The sequence below is a fragment of the Belonocnema kinseyi genome, chromosome 9 (assembly GCF_010883055.1).
Source record: "Belonocnema kinseyi isolate 2016_QV_RU_SX_M_011 chromosome 9, B_treatae_v1, whole genome shotgun sequence".
Classification (NCBI taxonomy): domain Eukaryota; kingdom Metazoa; phylum Arthropoda; class Insecta; order Hymenoptera; family Cynipidae; genus Belonocnema; species Belonocnema kinseyi.
The window spans coordinates 83,779,854-83,800,683 of record NC_046665.1 but is presented as its reverse complement, the minus strand read 5'-3'; the positions used below and the strand labels follow the sequence as shown (position 1 = coordinate 83,800,683).

Sequence of the window (20,830 nt, the reverse complement as noted above, 5' to 3'; positions counted from 1 at the left end):
GTTGTATACGAAAATACGAACCCTCTAGAGCCTCGTCTAGTGGCCGCCAGGGTTCGTATTTTCGTATACGTTACCGTACAACGTTACCGGCTGATGCCGATGGAATTGATAGTTAAAATATTTTTTTTTACATCTTTTATTTTTAAGATTTGTACTTAAACGTAGTTTTCTTTTTGCTCTTGCATTTCTTAAAGTTTGAGACCGATATTTTATGTATGAAAAAAGTTCGAACGTTCAAAAAATGTCGAGATTCAGAAAAAAGAAAAAATAATTTTCAGTGAAGTTCCTACCAAAATGCAGTACCTAACCGTACTTTATTGTACTCGAATAAATTTTCCAAAGTTTCAGCTCGATATTTTATTTATAAAAAAAGTTCTTAGGTTCAAAAAAACATTCAGTGAACTGCTAAAGTAAGGTCGGTAATATAGGTATTTAGCTGTGTCAGATGCCCTCAAGTAAGAAATCTTTTTTTTTTTTGTAAATTAATCTTTTTGTTTAAAAATTTATCTTTTTTAATTGAATATTCAACTTTTTGATTGAGAATTCTTGAATTTGATTGAAATTTCGTCTTTTTTGGTCGTAAATTAATCTTTTTGTTTGAAAATTCATTTTTTTTCGTTCAAACATTTAATTTTTGTTGAGAATTCTTGAATTAAGTAAAAAATCTTTTTTTGTTGTAAATTAATATTTTTGTTAAAAAAATTATCTTTTTTAATGGAATACTCAACTTTTTGGTTGAGAATGCTTGAATTTTATTAAAATTAGTTGTTTTTTTTGCTGGAAATTATTCTTTTTCTTTAAAAATTTATCTTTTTTAGTTGAAACTTCTACTTTTTAGTTGAGAATTCTTGAATTTTTTTAATTCATTATTTTCGGTAGGAAATTAATCGTTTTGTTTGAATATTCATCTTTTTGGTTAAAAAATTAACAACTAGGTTTTAAAATTGAACAACTTTCTTAAAAACAAAAAAAATAAAATTATTCTTTCTTAAAAATTCAACTTTTTGGTTAATCATTCTTGAATTTTATTTAAAATTCGTCTTTTTTGGTCGTAAATTAATCTTTTTTAGTTGAAACTTCTACTTTTTGGTTGAGAATTCTTGAACTTTTTTTAATTCATTATTTTCGGTAGGAAATTAATCTTTTTGTTTAAAAATTCATCTTTTTTCGTTGAAACTTCTACTTTTTGGTTGAGATTATTCTTTTTGTTTAAAAATTTATCTTTTTGGTTTTAAATTTAACAGCCAGGTTTAATAGTTGAACTAATTTCTTTAAAAAATCAAAAAATACAATTTTTCTTTCTTTCTTAAAAATTCAACCTTGTGGTTTAGAACTCTTGAATTTAGTTAAAAATTCGTATTTTGGCAGTAAATTAATCTTTCTATTAAAAAGTTTATCTTTTTTAGTTGAAGATGTAACTTTTTGGCTGAGAATTCTTGAATTTTATTGAAAATTCTTCTTTTGTTAGTCAGCAATTATGAATCAAATATTCAAAATTAAACAAAAAACTAAACTTTGAACGTTACAACTTTAATTTATCTGTTTGAAAATATTAAATTAAAAATTAATATTGTTGAATTTTTTTTATGATAAGTATTGGAGATTTATAATTCCTAGAAAAATTTCATATAGAAATTTCGGTGCAAACAACCCAGGATGGCCTAATTTTAAATAAATTATAGATTCTTTCAGATTTTGAACAAAAAATTTACAAGTTTTATCAGAATCGTGAAAGGCTTCAAAAGAATAAAAAAAAGGTTTTCTTAAGGTTCATAGGAAAATTTCAAATGACTTTATTTTGAATAATTAGTTTTAAGAGAATGTTTAGAAAGATTTCCAAAATTGTAAAAAATGAATCTGGAAGTTTCTGAGGAAATATTTTTACTTTTTCAAGATGAAAAAAAATTTAGAAAGAATTGAAATAATTTTAAAAGATTTTTAGAAGTTCTGAAAAATTTCAAAAGTAATTTAAGATTTTAATAAATGAAAAACATGTAGATGTTAAAACATTTTGAATTAAAATTTTGAGGCTTTTTAAGGATTTTTAAACTATTTAAAATGAAAATAATTTATCTTTTCATTTAAGAAGTGTTCGGTTTATTAAAAAAATTTAATCGTTCGATTTGTAATTTTGCTTGTCTAAATTACTTTAAATTATTTGCAGCTCAGTTTTTATTACTGCAAATGAAAAAATCTTTAACTTTCGTGTTCGCATTTTTTTAATATTATTGACCGTAAAAAATATTTGCGAAACGGGAATTTTTTATATCATTAAAATGGCCACCCTGCATAACGTTTCGTACGTTTCCGGACAATAAAGAACAAAGATGGCGAATTTTGTCAAAAGATGATTTTAAATAATTCTTCTTTTTTTCCCTGTTTTCAAGAAACTTATCCCTTTTCTTTTTACTTTTTAATTCGAGCTGAGTTAATAGAACCTAATAAGAAAATCAAAGTGGTTTGGTTGTAAAGTTTAATATTATATTTTAAAATTCAAAGCCATATTTTTTGCTAAAAATTTTTTATATTTGATTGAAAGATTAACTACTTTGTTAGAAATGTATTTTTTTTCTTTGGTTGAAGAGTCATCTTTTCCGTTGAGCATTAAATTCTTGTGTTGAAAATTTCCTTTTATGTTTGCTTAAAAATTAATTTTTCGAAAATTGAAGTATTCCATATTTGTTTGATTTTTTTAGTTGTAAATTGATGTATTTTGTTGATGATACATCTTTTTTCATAGAAAATTAATCTTGTCGGTTGAATAATCATCTTTTCGGTTGAAAATTCAACTGTTCGGTTTAATGCTGAACTCTTTTCTTGAAAATCCATTTTATTATGAATCATCATTTTACTGGAAAATTCGTCTCTGTGGTTGAAAATTTAACTATTGTATCAAAGATTCTTTTTTTTATTGAGAATTAATTTTCCTCACTGAAAAATTATCTTTAATTTTTGGTTGAAAATGCATGTACTTTATTCATCTTTTTTGGTAGAAAGTTAATTTAAGTACGAAGTTTAATAGCGTTCATCATGTTTCCCGATGACAAATTTTAACAAAGATTTCGAATTTTGCGAAATATTAATTTAAAAAGTTCCTCTTTTTTCTCACCTGTTTTCAAGCAACTTCCCCTTTTTTTCTCGGTTTTCGTTTAATCTCGTACTGAATTAATAGAACCTAATACGAAAATTAAACTATTTTTGGATTTAAAGTTTCCTATTATATTTTGAAATCGAATATCATGTTTTTTAGTAAAAAATTAAAATATTTGATTTAAAGTTGAACTACGTGATTGAAAATTCTTTTTTTGTCGTTGAAAAATCATATTCTTCGTTGAACTTTTAAATATTATTTTGAAAAATCGTTTCATTTTGGGTTGTAAATTATTATTTTTTAATCGAAAATTAAACTTCCATATTTGGTTAATTGAGTCTTTTTTAGTTGAAAATTCATTTATTTTGTTGATAATTCGTCTTTTTTGGTAGAAAATTACTTCAAAAATGTAACTGTTTGGTTGAAGATTAATTTTTTTTGTTGAGGATTCAACTATTTTGATGAAATTTCTTCTTTTTCGTTAAATTGATCTGTTTTTGATTTCAAACAAAAAAATTCTTAATTCTTAAAAATTCATCTTTCTTACTTGAAAATTTGTATGTTATTTTGTTGAAAAGTCATTTTGTTACCTGAAAATTAAACTTCCATTTTTGGTTCCAAATTTATCCTTTATAAGTTAAAAATTCAACTATTTAGTATAAAATATGTTTTAAAAAGTTGGAAATTGAATTTTTTGTTGAAAATTCAATTCTTTTATGAAATTCATCTCTTCTGATTCGAAAAGTCAACTGTTTTGTTGAATTTTTATTGAAATTTCTTCTTTTATTTTAGAAAAATCATCTTTCTTTGTTAAAATGAAATTTGTTTGTTAATAAAAATTTTAATGTTTTTGAAAAAATTCGTTTTTTTACTTTAAAATTGTAACTATTTGGTTTAAAACGTAATATATTTGACCGAATCCATTTTAAATCAAGCTGGATTCTACACTTGAAGTCGCAGAATCTCTTGTTGACAAAATATGTTGCTTTTTTAGAGGAAATTGGGCTATACGTATTTTTAAGATTTTTGAAGAAAAAATTTTTAGGAAGTTTTGCGTATTTGAATTTTTTCCTTTGTTAAAAAAATCAAATTTTGCCTTTGAAATATATAACTCTTGACCCAATTGAGTTATTCTGAAAATATTAAAAGTTGATTTTCTCAAAAAATCTAAACTTTTATTTTTTGTTAATTTTTTGTTGAATTTTCACTGTCATAAGGAAAATATCTTGTGAGTTTTATGCCGGCTAAAAACTTTTGGGCAGGAAAATTTTCTTTCATAAAATCGATTTTCCATGAAAAATGAAAAATGAAATATTTATGAAGAAAAAAAACTCTTCGCGACAAAAATGGTTTAGCCTGCATTAAACTTCTAGAATATATTTTTTGCACAAAGAAAATTCAAAATATATATATTTAAAAAAAATAAAGGTTGTGTTTGCCCCTTTTTACAGAAATTGCACATATGTTTCTAGATCTTCCGCTTGATTTTCAAATTTTATTTATAAATGAACAATAATAGGCAAAACTTAAAGAATAAATTTAAATGTCGAACGGTAAGTGTATCTTGATTTTGAAACTTCGCACAGAAGAGCAGTTTATAATATAGTTAATGGCGGATTTTTAGAGTTAAAAGCAGATACGAAAAAATGTTCTATTTAAAAAAAAAATTAATTTGTAAGTCAACTTCTTAAATTTTGATGTATAAATAACAATTAAACACCTATTATTATTGGAAAAATCGAGTAAGTTGAAGAAATATTTTAAAATTTTGAAAAAATTCAAAATTAATTAAAAATTTGAAATGATTTCAAATAATTTAACCGAAGTGACTACGTGTACCGATAAAGCCCGGATATTCTTACCAAAATTTCGGTGCAAATATTCCACGGCCAAATTTGAAACTAAATATAGATTTTGGCAGATTTCGAACATGAAATTTAGAAGCTTTTTAATAATAACTTTTTTTAAGATTGCTAGGAAAATTAAAAATGATTTTTTTTTTTTAATTATTTGAAATTCGAATAATTTAAAAAGATATTTAGAAGTTGTGAAAAACTTTTAATAATATTTTTTAATTAAAAAAAATTCGAAAGAACATGTAGATTTTTCAAGATCTTGAAATAGAATTTCGAAGCATTTTAAGGATTTTTAAACTGTTTAAAATAAAAATAATTTAACATAATTTAAACAGAGATTTTTCAATCTTTTACAAATTTATAGCTGGGACAAGAATTTATTCAGAATAATAACCGGGAATTTCAAATTTTAAGAAATTCCGAGCTAGCACTGAAAATTTTCGAAAAGGAAGAAAATTTTGAAGTGGAACAGAAAATTTTCCCAAAAATTATAATTCTGAGTTGAAGCAGAGAATTTTCAAATTTTAACCAATTCTGAATTGAAACTGGTATTTATTCAAAAGAATTATAATTCTTCTTGGAATAGGAAGTGTTAAAATTTAAATAAATTCCGAGCTGGAAAAGGGATTTTTTCATTTTTAACCAATTCTGAGTTGGAACTGAAATTTATCCAGGAGAATAACAATTCTCAATGGAAAATTGAATTTTTTCAACAAAATTATTGTTCAGTGTTAAAACGAGGTATTTTCGAAAAAAGTAAATTATGAATTGGAACGGAATTTTTCCAAAAAGTTTACTTCTTACAATTAGTTGAAATGGACAATTTTCGAAAAGAATTAAAATTCTGGATTTAAACAGGAAATTTTTTTAAAAGAATTAAAATTCCTCATTCAAATAGGGAATTTTCAATTTTTAACCAATTCTGAGCTGGAATTAGAATTTAAAATTGCTTAAAATGGTATAATTTTGAATATTTTTAAATTCAGTGATTGATTCTTCAATTCAGAGCATTTACCATTATAACGTGGATTTATATTTTTGGAACTGATTCTTTGAACTCTACAATTGATGAAAGTTAAAAATTTGGCAGTTTACTACATTTAATTTAAAATTGTGCAGTTTAAAAATGTTATTAGCTTACATATTATACGTGCAAATTATTGAGCATTTGAATAAAAAATTGTTGAATGAAACAAATTTTAAACTTTAATTTTCGAAGTTTAAAATTTAAGAGTTTCACTATGAGTACTTTCATTTGCAGTTCAGTTCTTATTACTTCGAATGGAACAATTATATTCAGTGTTTGATTTTTTAAATTTCATTGACCGTGAAAAATGTTTGCGAACCGGGAAAAAACCGTGTAAGATTTTTGAAATGTTAGTTGACAGGCTTAGACCGCTGACCCTTTCAGCGTAGAACCTGCCTGCTTTGAAATGGATTCGGTCATTTCGACTTTAATAAACGCAGAATAAATATCCTGGCGAGGGAGGGTTTTAGATGGGTGGAGGGGGCAAAAATTAAGGTCATCGAATGCGGTTGGGGCGCTAAAAGTAACCCAAAATTGGCAATGTAGTTTTATGGACGGTCCCTGAGACACTCGTGACATGAATTGACGATACATATGATTCCAATTAAATTTTCCAGCGAGGCACTGCTTCTCTCTTGAAGACTTCCTGGTGCATGTGGCCCTGCCATCTCTGGTGAAGACCTGCAACGAAGGTCGGGGCGACGCAGACACCGAAGCAGAGGCAGGAGCTCGATTAACGTGCCACTTACTCCTGAGGCTGTTCAAAACGAGCGAGTGTCCTCAACCAGCTTTATACTCGGTCAGCACAAGTCCACATCCTCTTCCGAGTGGAAATCCGCGAGGTTACAACATAAAATTAAGCTGTGATCGACATTTGCTGGCTGCTGCGCACAACAATATTAAAGTAGCTCCTATTTTGGCAGTACTCAAGGCTATTTTGGTCGTTGGTGATGCTACAGCAGGAAAGCAACCCCCAAAGAAACCCGACATCCCCCTGACTCATTCTGGCAAGGCTGGAGGTCCCGGGAGTGTAGGTGTCAGTGGGAGCGGCCCGGGTGAACTCTCCATTAGTCATATTCTCGGGACGAGCGATATTCTCGGTGGCGGTGACGACCTTGGCCTCGATCTGGCGATGTCTTCCTCGAGCAGTAGCGCGGGTATGACCGCAGAGAGTGTCAAAGGCCTCTCGGATTTTGCGCAGCACGTTCTCCGACAGATCTGTAGTCAAGAGTGGGTGTTGGAAAGGTGCCTGCAGAACCCTGAGGAACTCTGCGACTCTGAGATGCTTCTTGATGATGTATTGACGCCTCGCCAAGCCCAGAGACTCCTGCACATGATCTGCTATCCACAAACTTCCTCCGACGCCTTCCTTGACCAGAAGACACACATCACAAATATATTAGAGAATTTAGAACAGTGGAGTTTGAGGATGTCTTGGCTAGATCTTCAGCTTATGTACAAACAGTTCCCACCAAATTCGAATGACTTGTCACAGTGGCTCGATACGGTAGCGAAAGCGGCGATTGATGTCTTCCAGCTCAACAACGTTTCGGGCAAATCAGATAAGAAATCGGGATCCATCTGGCTGGTCGCGCCCTTAGTTTCCAAGTTGCCTAGTGCGGTTCAAGGCCGAGTTTTAAAAGTGGCAGGCCAGGTTTTGGAGTCTGGCAACTGGTCGAAAAGTGCGAGTAGAGAGAGGGGAAGATCCAAGTCGCCTTCGCTATTTAATCATCAGCCGTTTCTCTCGCTTGTCCTCACGTGCCTCAAAGGTCAGGATGATCAGAGGGAAGGGCTCTTGACGTCGCTGCACTCGCAGCTGTCCCAGTTTTTAAGTACCAGTAAAGAGGAGAAGAATAGTGGCGCTGAGGATCCCAAGACGAGGGAAGTTTTGCAAGATGCTCTGCAGCTCAGGTTCAGCTTAGTGGGTGGTGTTTTTGACACGATACAGAAGAATACAAATGTGACGACGGACTGGGCAATTTTACTTGTCCAGCTAGTTAGTTATGGAGTTATAGATATGAATAATAATTCGGAGTTGTTCACGACGGTGATTGACATGCTTGCGACTCTGATTCATTCCACCCTCGTGTCCGATTCGCAGACGGAAAAGGATGAGAATAAGAAGCATTACCAGAATTTGATGAAGAAGCTGAAGAAGGAGTTGGGGGAGAGAAACTCGCCGAGTATTCGCTATGTGAGACAGCTCCTGCCTTTGTCGAAACAGACGATGGAGGTAATTGCTTGCGAGCCGATCGGCTGCTTGACGGACACGAAGGGGAATAAAATTACCGGCTTTGACAGCATCGATAAGAAGCAGGTCAGACATTCATTTTTATAACTTGATTTTAAAATACAGGGATCATAAAATGTTCCCCTTTTTAACCCATTTTCCCCTTAAAATTGAAAAGATCGGGCTACGCTCCCTAAAATCGTAATTTTTCGCGCAATTATTCCCTTTTTCTTTTTTCTACACGATTTTGATAAATTTTTTTTAAATCGTAAACATAAATCCAAGATATTAGAAAATGAAAAAGCTCTTGAAGAGATTCTTTTTTATAGGAGATTTTTCACGAAAACTGAGAATAACAGGGTGGCCGCTGGACCGGGAAAAACCGGGAAATGACAGTGAATTTTTTTTTTTTGACTGGGAATTTTACAAATTGGTAAAAGAAAAATCTGTCCACGATCGATTTCAACAGTTTTTAAATAATTAGTTGAATTTTTATGGTTTCCAATTATGCTATTATTTAGCTTACAATAATAATTTTAAAATTTATTTATTTATGTAAATACATAATTCAAAATTTCTTTACTTTGAAAATTTTCCATGCAAAATTTTATTTTTAAGCTTACATTTTTAATTTAAATAATTTTTAATTGCTTTCTTTAAGTTTTGAACAAATAAAAAATAAAAGCCTGTGATGTTGAAAATTTTTGATAAAAAACATTTTTATTTAATTAATAAATAAATACATATTTTTTAATTTATCTGTACTTTAAGTCATAAAAAGTGAACAAAAACGATTTGACAAAAAGATTTTAAATCAGTTCAAAATTTAAGAATTTTCAGATTTGAACGTTAATACTTAAAACAGTTTCAATTTGAAAGTCTTAGTCATTAAACAAATGTGAAGGTGTGACTGAAGGTTTGTAAAATATTTTCAAGTTAAAAATAACTTCATAATAATATATTCTTAAATAAAGGATTTTGTTACATTTAAAATATCGTTTCAGGCTAAAATATTCCATTTTTAACCCATTCAATTTCAAATTTTTAATTAAAAAAAGATTAATTATTGAATATTCAGCAATATTTTAATTTTTATTCAAGACAAATAAATTGAAACCAAATATTTAAATGTAAAGAATCTTTAACTGAATTGTTTGACATAGAAAGCCTAGAATCGTTAACATTTCAAAGAGCCTTTAAACTTTGATCGCTACAATTTTAATTGTTGTATTTGAAAAATGCTTAATTTGTAAGTGAAAATTTAAAATTTTGATGTATAATTTACAAATGAACATTTGTAGACAAAATTTGAGTAATTTCAAGATATATTTAGGTGTTTTAACAAGATGAAAAATTATCATGCAAATTTTAGAAAGTTTTCTTAAAATCTTCTAGAATCTTTTTTGAAAATTTTTTTCAAATCTTTCAAAAACTTTTTAAATATTCTCTTAAAATAATTTTTCAAAATGAAAAATTATCTTTAATTTTCCTATGAATCTTAATATAATGTTTTTATTCTTTTGAAGTCTTTCACAATTCTTGAAAATAATCTAATTTTTTTGTTTAAAATTTCCGAAAATCTACATTTTGTATTATATTAGACTATCACATTTCAAGTTTTATATTAAATTTGAATTTTTTCAAAACTTCTACATATCTCTTAAAGTTACACAAATTTCGCCTACAAATAATACATGTTCAATTGTTAGTTATACATCCAAATTTGTGAAGAAATGTTCCAAAATTTGCAGGATTTTCTGAAAATTGTAGAAAAAAATCAGTTAATTTTGACAGATATTTAGAAGTTTTGAAAAAAATTCCAAAATAATTTTAAATTTAAATCAACTTCTAGATTTCTCAAAATTTTGAAGCTTTCCAAGGATGTTTAAACTATTTAAAAAGAAAATAATTGAAATTTTTCCAATTTTTAAATATGTGATGTTTCTTGCTTGAAATTCCTTAAAATTACATAATTTTAAGATATAAAGTTCATTAATTGATTTTTTAATTTAGAGAATTGAAAATGATAAAGTGGGTTTATATTTTTTTATATTAAAAAATGTTAGTACCTTTAATTTTATACGCGTAAATGATTAAAAACTTTTAAATTTCAATTTTCAAAATTCAAATAAAAAATTTAACAGTTCCACTTTGAGTGCTTTCATTTGAAGCTCAGTTTTTATTTCCTCCAATTGAAAATGTTGTAGCTTTAGTATTCTACTTTTTTAATTTCATTGACCGTGAAAAATGTTTTTAAACCGAGAAAAAATGGGGAAATGACCGGGTATTTATTTCGTTGATTAAAGCGCACCCTGAATAAGTTCTTTGAAATAAAACTAATGTCGTTATTAATATTGAATTTAAATTGGAATGTTTTAAATTCCTAATATTTTAAGTAAAAATATTGCATTTTCGACTAATTGAATTTTTTTCACCAATTCGTTCAATCTTCAACCAAAAAGATGAATTTTCAACTAAGTTATGAATATTAAACCAAGGAAATGAATTTTTAAACAATTTGTTTAATTTTTAACCAGGTTGTTGAATTGTTTAACAAAGAAGTTGGATTTTCAACGGAAAATTTAATAGTCGATATTTCAGCTAAAAAAGATCAATTCTCAACGAAAAATGTATGTTTTAAACCATAAATTATATAATTATATTTTTAATAAAAAAATTAATTTTTAAACCAATAGTTAAATTTTTTATCCCAATAGTTTAATTTTCAACCAAACAAGATGAATTCTTAATAAAATAGTTGCATCATCAAATAAAGAGATACATTTTCAACTAAAATGCTGAATCTGAACTGAAACCTATTAATTTTCAACCAAATAGTTTAGTTTTTAAATTTAAAAGAATCAACAGTCAACCGTACATGGAATTTTTAAATTCAACTCTTTTCTTGATAATTAGAATTTTTGGTTTGAAAATTCATTTCTAATCGTAGAATTTTTTTAATTAAATTTAGATTTTTTGTTAGAAAATTAAGCCTTTTTTGACTGAGGATTCAAATATTTTGTTGTAAATTTAACTATTTAAAAATATTTGTAATCATAATTATTTTATTAAGCTATAAATGCAACTATTTTGTAGATTAAAATTTGACTGTTTTATTTTGTAGTTGAAAGATTTTCTTTTAATTCATTTATTTTCTTGATATTTTTGTAATTAATTTATCTTTTTGGTTCAAAATTCAATTACTTGATTTGCAATTGATTTTTTTTGTTTGGAAATTGATTATTTTAATTAAAAACTTATTTTTTAGGTTAAAGATGTAACTTGTGTTAAAAATTCATTTTATTTGATGGAAATAATTTTTTTCTTACTAATAAGTTAACTATTTTGTAGATTAAAATTTGACTGTTTTATTTTGTATTTGAAAATTCATATATTTTTTTGAAAATATTGTTTTTTTTTTAAGAATTGTTCTTTTTGGTTAAAAATTAATTTATTTGGTTCAAAAATGATTTTTTTGGTTGAAAACTCATTATTTTAATTACAAAATTATTTTTTAGGTTAAAAATGTAACTATCGTGTTAATTTATTTGTGTGTAAAATTAAATTTTTTAATCGGAAATGTAACTTCTTTATTTTAACTTGGAAATTTATCTTTTGTAGTGAAAAATTAATTTATTTTGATTGAAAATTCAACTTTTTAGGTAGATAATTCATTTTTTTTTAATTTTAAAATTCCATAATTTCGTTGAAAGTAAACTTTTTTGTTAAATTCTCATAATTTGAGCATTAGTCTGTTTTTATTGAGGATTGATCCAGTTTGAGAAAACTCTTTTTTTGTTGAAAATTGATCATTTTTTGTTGAAAATTCAACTGTTGGATTGAAAATTCGTATATTTAGTAGAAAATTAATCTTCTTCGTTGAAAATTCATCCTTCTGGTAGAAAATTTAAATATTTTGTTAAATACTTTTTTTATGTTCAGACTTCTTTTTTTCTGGTTGAAAAATTTTAATTTTCGTTAAAAATTTATTTCTTTGGTTAAAAATGTAACTATTCTGTTGAAAATTCGTTTTTTTTTGTGTGGAAAATTAAATATTTTAACTAAAAATGTAATTTTTACATTTTCATTTGAAATTGTATCTTTTTAAATTGAAAATTCATATACTTTGAATCGAAAATTCAACTTTTTTGGTAGATGATTTTATTTCTGATTTCAAAATTCAACAATTTTGTTGAAAATTAACGTTTTTTTAATTCATATTTTGAGGTCGTAAACTGAACTGTTTTGTACAAATTTTATAAAATTTTATATTTTTGGCTTAAAAATTAAACATTTAGATTTTTTTGTTTCATTAGCTGTGAAATCTTTCTTGGTTGAAAATTCAACTCTCGTTGAATATTACTCATTTGGTTTGAAAATTAATTTTTTTTTTGAGAATGTAACTATTAACTGAAAATTACTTTTTTTTTTTTAAATTAACTTTCAATTGAAAATTATCCCATTTTTGATGGAAAATGTATCCTTTTGACTTTAAAGTTAACTGTTTGGTTAAAAATTCATGTATTTTGTTGAAAATTCATCCCTTTGGCAGAAAATTGAAAAATTTGTTGAAAATTCGTTTCTTTTTGGTTCAAGATTGATTTTCTTTTGCTTAAAATTTATCTGGTGGTTGTTTTATAGCTGAAAGCCAAATTTATAGTGGCCAGGGAAAATTAGTTAATTTCGAAATCGGGGGTTTCTAGCAACCCTGGATGTATTTTTATCATTAGAAAATGCTAGTGTTCAACAAATTTTTTTAAACTAGAAAAAAAACTTAATTTCAACACAAAATTGACTAGAAAATTGGTTAGAGAAGAGGCGCTACTGTTAGAGGTCACTTTAGTTCAATATTCACTTTTTAGTAATAAATTAAATCCCTTTTTAATCTCCTTTTTTTAAATCTAATATCGAACTACTGAACAGCCGTGATCCCTGACAAGATATTCATCAATATATTCGTCTTTACTCAAGTTTCGTTGATGTTTTCTAGGGTCTGCAAGTATGTGACTCACAGAAGGTCTCTCCGTGGGAATTGCTGGAAGGTCATAAGAATCCAGCGCCGCTTTCGTGGTCCTGGTTCAGAGCTGTGAGAATAGAAAGGAAACCGCTGACTTACGAAACGGCTCACAAGCTTCTCCGGTATCATACGCACAGTCAAATAAGACAAACAAGTTATTACCTTGAACCGCCGCCTCTTCCTCCGGAAGATCTCGAGCCAGACAAGAAGGAATCCGAACCCGGTAAAGCTGATACGCCCACGAGTGTCGACTCGCCAGGGCGAATTGGCAGTACTAATGGCATCATTGGTGCAGTCACAGGTGGAGTTGGCAAAGGGAAGGCAATGAAAGCCAAGAGAAGAAGGGTCAAGGGTGCAAACACACCCACCGCACCTCTACCTCAGCAGTTGCAGGTGTGTATTAGTCAAACAAAGATCTATTAGTCAAAGTATTTCAATGATTTTAAAATATTTAAAAGGATTTAGAACATTTGACCAAGGTTTCACAGAAGATTTGAATTTAATTTCAACACAAGTTAAACAATATCAGGGTTTTAGACAGGGTGTCCAGTGACCCTGAAATCCTGGAATTCTCCTTGAATTTTTCACTAGGACCTTGAATTAATTTTTTTCTTTTCTGTTGTAACCGTTGTTTTATTGAAATGTGAAAAGTAATTTATATATTTTAGTCTATTATGAAAGTAACATCTCGTTTAGAAGAAATGTTGCTACTGAAAAGTTTTTTATCCATCAAGATATTATTTATCTTTTAGTCATTACAGAATAAAGAGATTTCTAAGCATTTTTTGTAGATTTTCGCAATTATTTTATAGATTGAAATAAATTGACTTTAATATTGTGAATAGTTCTATAAGATTTTAATTTCTTCTCCGCTATTGGGAATGGTGGTCTACCATTTCGCCACCTGGTGCCAAAAACTGGAACTAGAAAGATTGGGTACAATTTTAAAGTTGTACATTAACTTTGGCATAAAAACAATTATTGTTCTCTTTATTGTGATTTTCAAAATATTATAAACTTAAATGTATTTATTTTGAAGCAAAAATGAACTCAAAGTAAATTTTTATTAATTTATACATGAAATATTTACTATTTAAAAATCTGATCCAGAAGTTAGGTTAGAATTCGTGTTTAAATTCCAGTCTTCTATTGTTCGTATTCTTGGCATAATATAGATCAAATTTGTCGCTACATACATTAATTAAAGTTTATTTAAGCTTAAAATGCATTGAAACTCACATGAAATAATGAAATAATTGTATTTTTTTTTTAATATATTTTTTATTAATGTGTTTTTTTACTGTATAAGATGGAAACTCTATCTAAAACTATTTGTTTTTTATGAGGATTTGTTTTTAGTATTCAATTATTGTTTTATACTTCACAAAACAATAGTGAAAACACTTTTATGCAAAAATGTAAATATAGGTTTAAAATTCCACCTACTCTTTCTAGTTCCATTTTTTGGCACCATGTGGCGAAATGGTAGACTGCCATTCCCAATGTTAGAATATTAATGCCTAAATTTTGTCTGTGATATTCAAGCCACCAATTATAAAAATTGTAATGGTAATTCAGTTTCAGAATCAGTTTTTGAGTGTACACCAGATTACAAAACATTACTAAAGATATCAAAAGGTTTCAAAATATTTCAATGATTTTCAAATATTTAAAATGATTTAGAATATTTTGCCAAGATTTCACAGATTTCAAATATTTAAAAAAAGCATGTACACCAGATTTCAAATATTTCATACTAATTTCATAAGGCTATTACAACATTCAAAAGATGTAATTTAAGGTTTTTAAAGATTTGAAAAAGGTTACAGTACATCAGATTTCAAAGAAATTAAAAAATTTTGAAGATTTGAAAAATATTTCACTAAGATTTTAAATGATTCAATGATTTCAACGAGTAAAAAAAAATTCACAAACATAAATTTAAGAACAATTAAAAAAATATTTCCAAAGATTTGATAAAGATTTCAAGAATACCACAAAACTGTCTCAAAGATTTCGAAATGTTTTTAAACTTTCAAAACATTTCAAAGATTTCAGTAAGGGTAAAACTGGATTTTTATGATTACAAAAAATTTTGCACAGATTAAAAATCCTCCAATAATTTCAAATAATCGCAAAAGATTTCATACAAATTTCATAAAGATTTCAAGAGAGTACAAGAATTCCAAAGATTTCGAAAAGACCACAGTACACCAAATTTCAAAACATTTAAAAGATTTTAAACGATTTCAGATATTTCAAAGTTGATAAACTATTTCAAAAGGTTTCGACAAATTTAAGATTTCTTAAAATTTTAAAAAGATTTTAAAAAATTTCGCAATGATTTCTAGGACTTGGAAGATATAGAATATTTTACAAAAATTTTAACAAATTCCAAAAGATTTCACAGAAATTTTAACGAATTCACAAAGATTTTAAATGAAGTGGCTCATTTTTTACACCTTTACCGAATGAATATCTCATTATTTGATGTGAAAAAAGGAGACCTAGAAAAACTTTAATTCTTGACCTGGAAACACTTTAATTCTTGACCTGGAAACGCTGAAAAAGACTTTGAATTTCATTCTTATGAATCGCTGGGCACGCGATTTTTTTTGAGAGAGTGCTTAATTTTTTTGTTTCATTGCAATATAAAATTAAATAACAATTATAACATTCTCATCAGAGAAGGTATTTTTTCATTATTTACAAAAAGTAGCTTTATTTTACTGTATTTAATTATTTTATTGCTGAAATTTCATTTAATTTGTTGAAAATTCATTCTTTTGGGTAGAAAATTAATTTTCTTAGTTTTGTTTGAAATATCTTTCTTAGTTGAAAATTCAACTGTTTTTTAATCAAATAAAGTTTCTTAAGATGAAATATGAACTACTATATCTTTTTATTCCGAATTCATATTTTTTACAATGAAAATTTAATTACTTGATTGAAAGTTAAACTCTTTGATAAAAAATTAACCTATTCCAATTAATGATTCATAATTTCAGTTGAAAATTAAATTATTTCAGTTGAAGATTCATCTTTTTGGTTTAAAATTCAAGTTAAAGATTCATCATTTATTTGAAAATTAATCATTTTTGTTGAAAATTAATTTTTTTTAACTGCAACTTTAACTATTTTATTTTTGATTGAAAATTTATCTTCTTTAGTTCAAAATTCAACTATTTGTTTAAATATTTGTCTTTTTTAGTTGAAAAATTTAAATACTTCGTTGAAAGTTCATGTACTTTGGTGAAAGTTTGTATTTTTTTCGTAGAAAATTAATCTCCTTGCTTGAAAATTAATCTTGTTGTTTGATCATTAATCTTCCTTGTTTGAAATTTTATATTTTTGGTTGAAAATTCGAACATTCCAGGTAAATATTCATCACATTCTTGATGAAAAATAAAACCACTTTGTTGAAAGTTAAACTCTTTTTTTTTCATCTTTTTGATTTGGTTGAAATTCTTTGCTTAACTAAAAAATATTATCTGGTTGAAAAATCCTTTTTTCTTGTTGTTTAAAATTGGAATACGTGGTTGAAAATTCAAATGTGTTGAAAAAAACGGGTTTTTTGATTGAATATTCATAATTTTAGTTGAAAATTGTATTGTTTTCTTAATTAGCTTTCTGTTGAAAGTTCAACAATATGGTAGATAATGAAACTATTTTGTTGAAAAGAAAATTGGTTTTATTGAAAAATCATGTCGGGTTAGAGTTTAGTGTTTTTTTTTTAATTTCATCTCTTCCGGTAAAAATTTCATATTTTTTGGTAAAAAAAATCCAACTGTTTGGATGAAAATTCTTCAACTTTTTTAAACTTTCGTCTCTTTTTTAGAAAGTTAATCATCTCTTGTTTTATAATTTAAAAATCATTTTGGTTGAAAATTTAACTACTTGGTTAAAAAATCATATTATTTGGTTTGAGAGACAAATACTTGATTGGAAGTTGAACTTCTTTGTTAAAAATTATTTTTAAAAAAATCACTTTTTTCAAAACTTCATTGTTTTGTTAACGCCATCTTCTTTGGCTGAAAACTCATCTTTCTTGTATAATAATTAACATTTTTGTTGAAAATTTAACTGTGTTAAATAAATTTCTCTTTTTGACATAAAAATTTAACTATTTGATTGAAATTTAGCTGTTTTTGGTTCAAGTTTAATCTTTTTTATTCAAAATTCGAGCAATTTGGTTGAAAATTCAACCATTTGGTTAAAAATTCGACTATTTTTTGAAAAATTTTCTCTTTTGCTTAAAAGTTTAACTGTTCGATTGTAAATGCATCTTTTTGGTTAAAAATGCATATTTGTTGTGCAAAATTCATCTTTCTTGATTGAAAATTAATTTTTTTGTGGAAAAAATCATATTTTCGGATTGAGGTGTCAAATATTTTCTAAAAAATTCTGCTTTTTAGATTAAAAACTTAACTCTTCTATTGAAAATTCGTTGTATCGTGTTAAATATTCATCTCTTTTTGTAGAAAATATTTTTGGTTAAAAATTAAACTATTTTGTTCACAATGTAATATATTTTGACTTGAAATCACGGGAATTTAAATCGTTTTATATTGGATTCAATAAGGTATCTACGTTCATTTTATTCCCTCTTTCGTGAAAAATCACCCTATTTTAAAATCACCTTCTTATTCTCTTCCCATTCTTTTATATTTTAGTTAAAACAAAAATTTTTAAATAAAAAACAGAGAGAAAATCTTCTGCTTCTAAGGTCGTGAAATCTCAATAGCGTTATTTTCGTGCAATTTCTAGCCCCAAGGTCAGTCCCAGATGCCGCAGATGCCTTATGGCAATCAGCAACCTCAGGTATCTCAGCAGCAGGGAATGTTCCCGGGTCAGCCGCCCCAACCTCAGCAACAGTGGTATCCTAATCAGCAAGGTCATCCCACTCCTCAACCATATGGCTATGGTCAACAGTTACCTCCGTCTGCCGTTGGTGGTCCTCGCTACGAGAGGCCCGGAATGAACAATCAGTCGAAGCAGGCCTTGTCAAATATGCTCAGGCTGCGAGTACCCCCGTCTCAATTCATGGGATCGCAACAGCAGCCGAGTGCACCTCTTGTTGGTGGTCCCGCAGGCTTCCAGGGAATGCAGCGGCAGATAAGACAACAGTTCAGGGCGCAGCACAGTGCTGCGACTATGAATCCTCAACAGGCGATTTTCAATCCTCAGCAGCAGCAGCCACAACCGCAGCCGCAACAGCAGGGAATGTATGCAGGAATGCAGCAAGGTATGCTATATTCACCCTTTGAAAAAAATATAATTAAAACAAACCAGTGTTATGCGATCAATTCCTAATAGCAAAAACATTTTTTTTTTAGTTTTTCACATCTATCGATAGTTTTTAATTTTCTTTTTCAAAATGAAAAAAAAAATATACATATTATTCCTACACGGAGAGAAATTTCGAGAAATTATAATTCACGACACTGCTCCTTGATTTTATCAGGCTTTGGCGCGAGAACTAAGACCTTGGAAAACTTGTCTTTAAAGCAAGGACCAGGGAATGGTTGCTGGACCAAGAAGCCGGGAATTTTTTGTGACCGGGAAATGACAGTGAATTTATTTTTGGACTGGGAACTTTACAAATCTTTCGAAGAAAAATCTGTCGACCGAATACATTTCAAATTAGGCATATGTGTTGTTAAATATGTTGTTAATTTTTGTATAATATCTTGTTTTTTTGGAGAAAGTAGACGATACTGCGGTTTTTCGGAACAAATATATTTTCTCAAAAAACTCACCTTTAATTTTGTTGTCAATTTTTTTTTCACTTATACTTTGAGAATGAAAATATCTTGTAAATTTCATGCTTTCTAAATAACTTTTGTAGCCAAGAGAATTCCTTTTTGTTGCAAACGAATTTTCTACTTTTTCTTCGAAACTAAATTTTTAGGAGGAAAAAAATTCTCCCGGCTTAAAAAATGGTTTAGCCCTCATGATTCTGCTAAGATGCCTTCCTTTTATAAATAGAAACTTAAAAATAAAATATTTAGAAAAATAAAAAAGGTGGAGTTTTCTCGAAATTATACTTTTTTCATGTTTTCAAAATTTGAAGAAAATAATAAAAAAGATTTTCTTAACAGCCCCACCTTTTTTTTATTTTTCTAAATTTTTTTTTTGTCTCTACTATTTTTTATCCCCTAAAAATGTAGTTTTTGAATTTTTTTGTAAACTATGAAAAATATCGCAAAAGAACAAAAGGCGTTTTTTATAGAACTATTTTATACGTGCAGACTTTTATCTTAACATTTTTTCGTATTTATCATATATCTTCGTTCTCAAATGACAAGTTCAAAAAAAATTGAGAAAAAAATTTAAAGGTGGGTTTTTTGAGAAAATGGATTTGTAATTTTTTCAGAAAAACCGCTCCCATTTTATTATTTCATATTTTTTTTTATTTTCTAGTGGATTTTGAAAAAAGACAATAAATGTTATTAGAATTAAAAAGAAAATAATAATTATCTCAATTAGTTCGAAAGTTATAGAGGTTTAAAAAAAATCGGGTTTTTTGAAAAACAAAGCATAAAATCAAATACGCATAGCGTTTTAGAAAAAAATCTATTAGCAAATCGGAAAATACATAACTTTCTCAATTGTGATATCATTCAGTTCACAATGCGTAATTCGAGTATCTTTTACTTAACAAATTTTCCATTTTAGATTTTTATTTTGAAGCGTGCATTTTTATTTAAAGGATTTTAAAATGCAGTCTTGAAGACTTAAAAGAGTAAAAAGTAAAAGCGTTGGAAGTTGAATTTTTTGTAAAAGAAACTTTTTTATTTTATCAACTGTAAATATAAATAAATAAAACATGTTTTAAATGGATTAGTACTTTAAATATTAAACAGTGAATAATTGATTCGACAAAACGCTTCTAAATCCATTCAAAATTAAAGAATTTTCCGATTTTAACGTTAAAAATTAAACTGTTTCAATTTGAAAGTCTTCTTAGTTATTACAAGAATGTAAATATCCAATGGAAACTTTATAAACGATTTTCAACTACCTAAAATATTCCATTTTTAACCCATATAATTAAAAAAAAATTAATAAAGACAAAGAATAATTATTTAATATTTAATAATATTTGACTGTTTATTTAAGACGAGTAAATTGAAACCAGATATTTAAAAGTAAAAAATATTAGACTGAATGGTTTGACATAGAAGGCCTTGAATCGTTAAAATTTGGAAAAGCTTTTAAACTTTCAATGTTACAATTTGAATTGTTCTTAAAAAAAAATTAATTTTTAAATTATTTGTTTAAATTTCGACGTATAAATAACAATTTAACATTTACTATTTTTAGAAAATATTTGAGTAATTTCAAAAGGTATTTAGAAGTTTAGAAAGGATTCAAAATTAATTCAAAAACTTTAAGATAATATTTAAAAAGATTTCCAAAATTTTCAAAAAAGAATCTGGAAGAATCTAAGGAAATTTTTTTTAGTTCGCAGGATGTTCTAACAAAATATAGGAATAATATAAGAGATTTTTCAAGATTCTGAAATAAAATTTTGAAGCTTTTCAAAGATGTTTAAACTATATTTAACATTTTTGAAATAAAAACTTTTAAACTTCAATTTTAAAAA

General features: G+C 27.2%; 1 protein-coding gene across 1 annotated transcript in view; it reads left to right on the top strand.

Annotated features, from left to right (window-relative positions):
* LOC117179297 (mediator of RNA polymerase II transcription subunit 12) overlaps positions 1-20,830 on the top strand; it is a 72,778-nt gene that overhangs the window by 37,846 nt on the left and 14,102 nt on the right. The window contains exons 7-9 of the mRNA XM_033370950.1: positions 6,592-8,291; positions 13,195-13,614; positions 17,989-18,466. Coding sequence (XP_033226841.1) covers positions 6,592-8,291; positions 13,195-13,614; positions 17,989-18,466 — 2,598 coding nt within the window. The remainder of the gene's footprint in view (positions 1-6,591; positions 8,292-13,194; positions 13,615-17,988; positions 18,467-20,830) is intronic.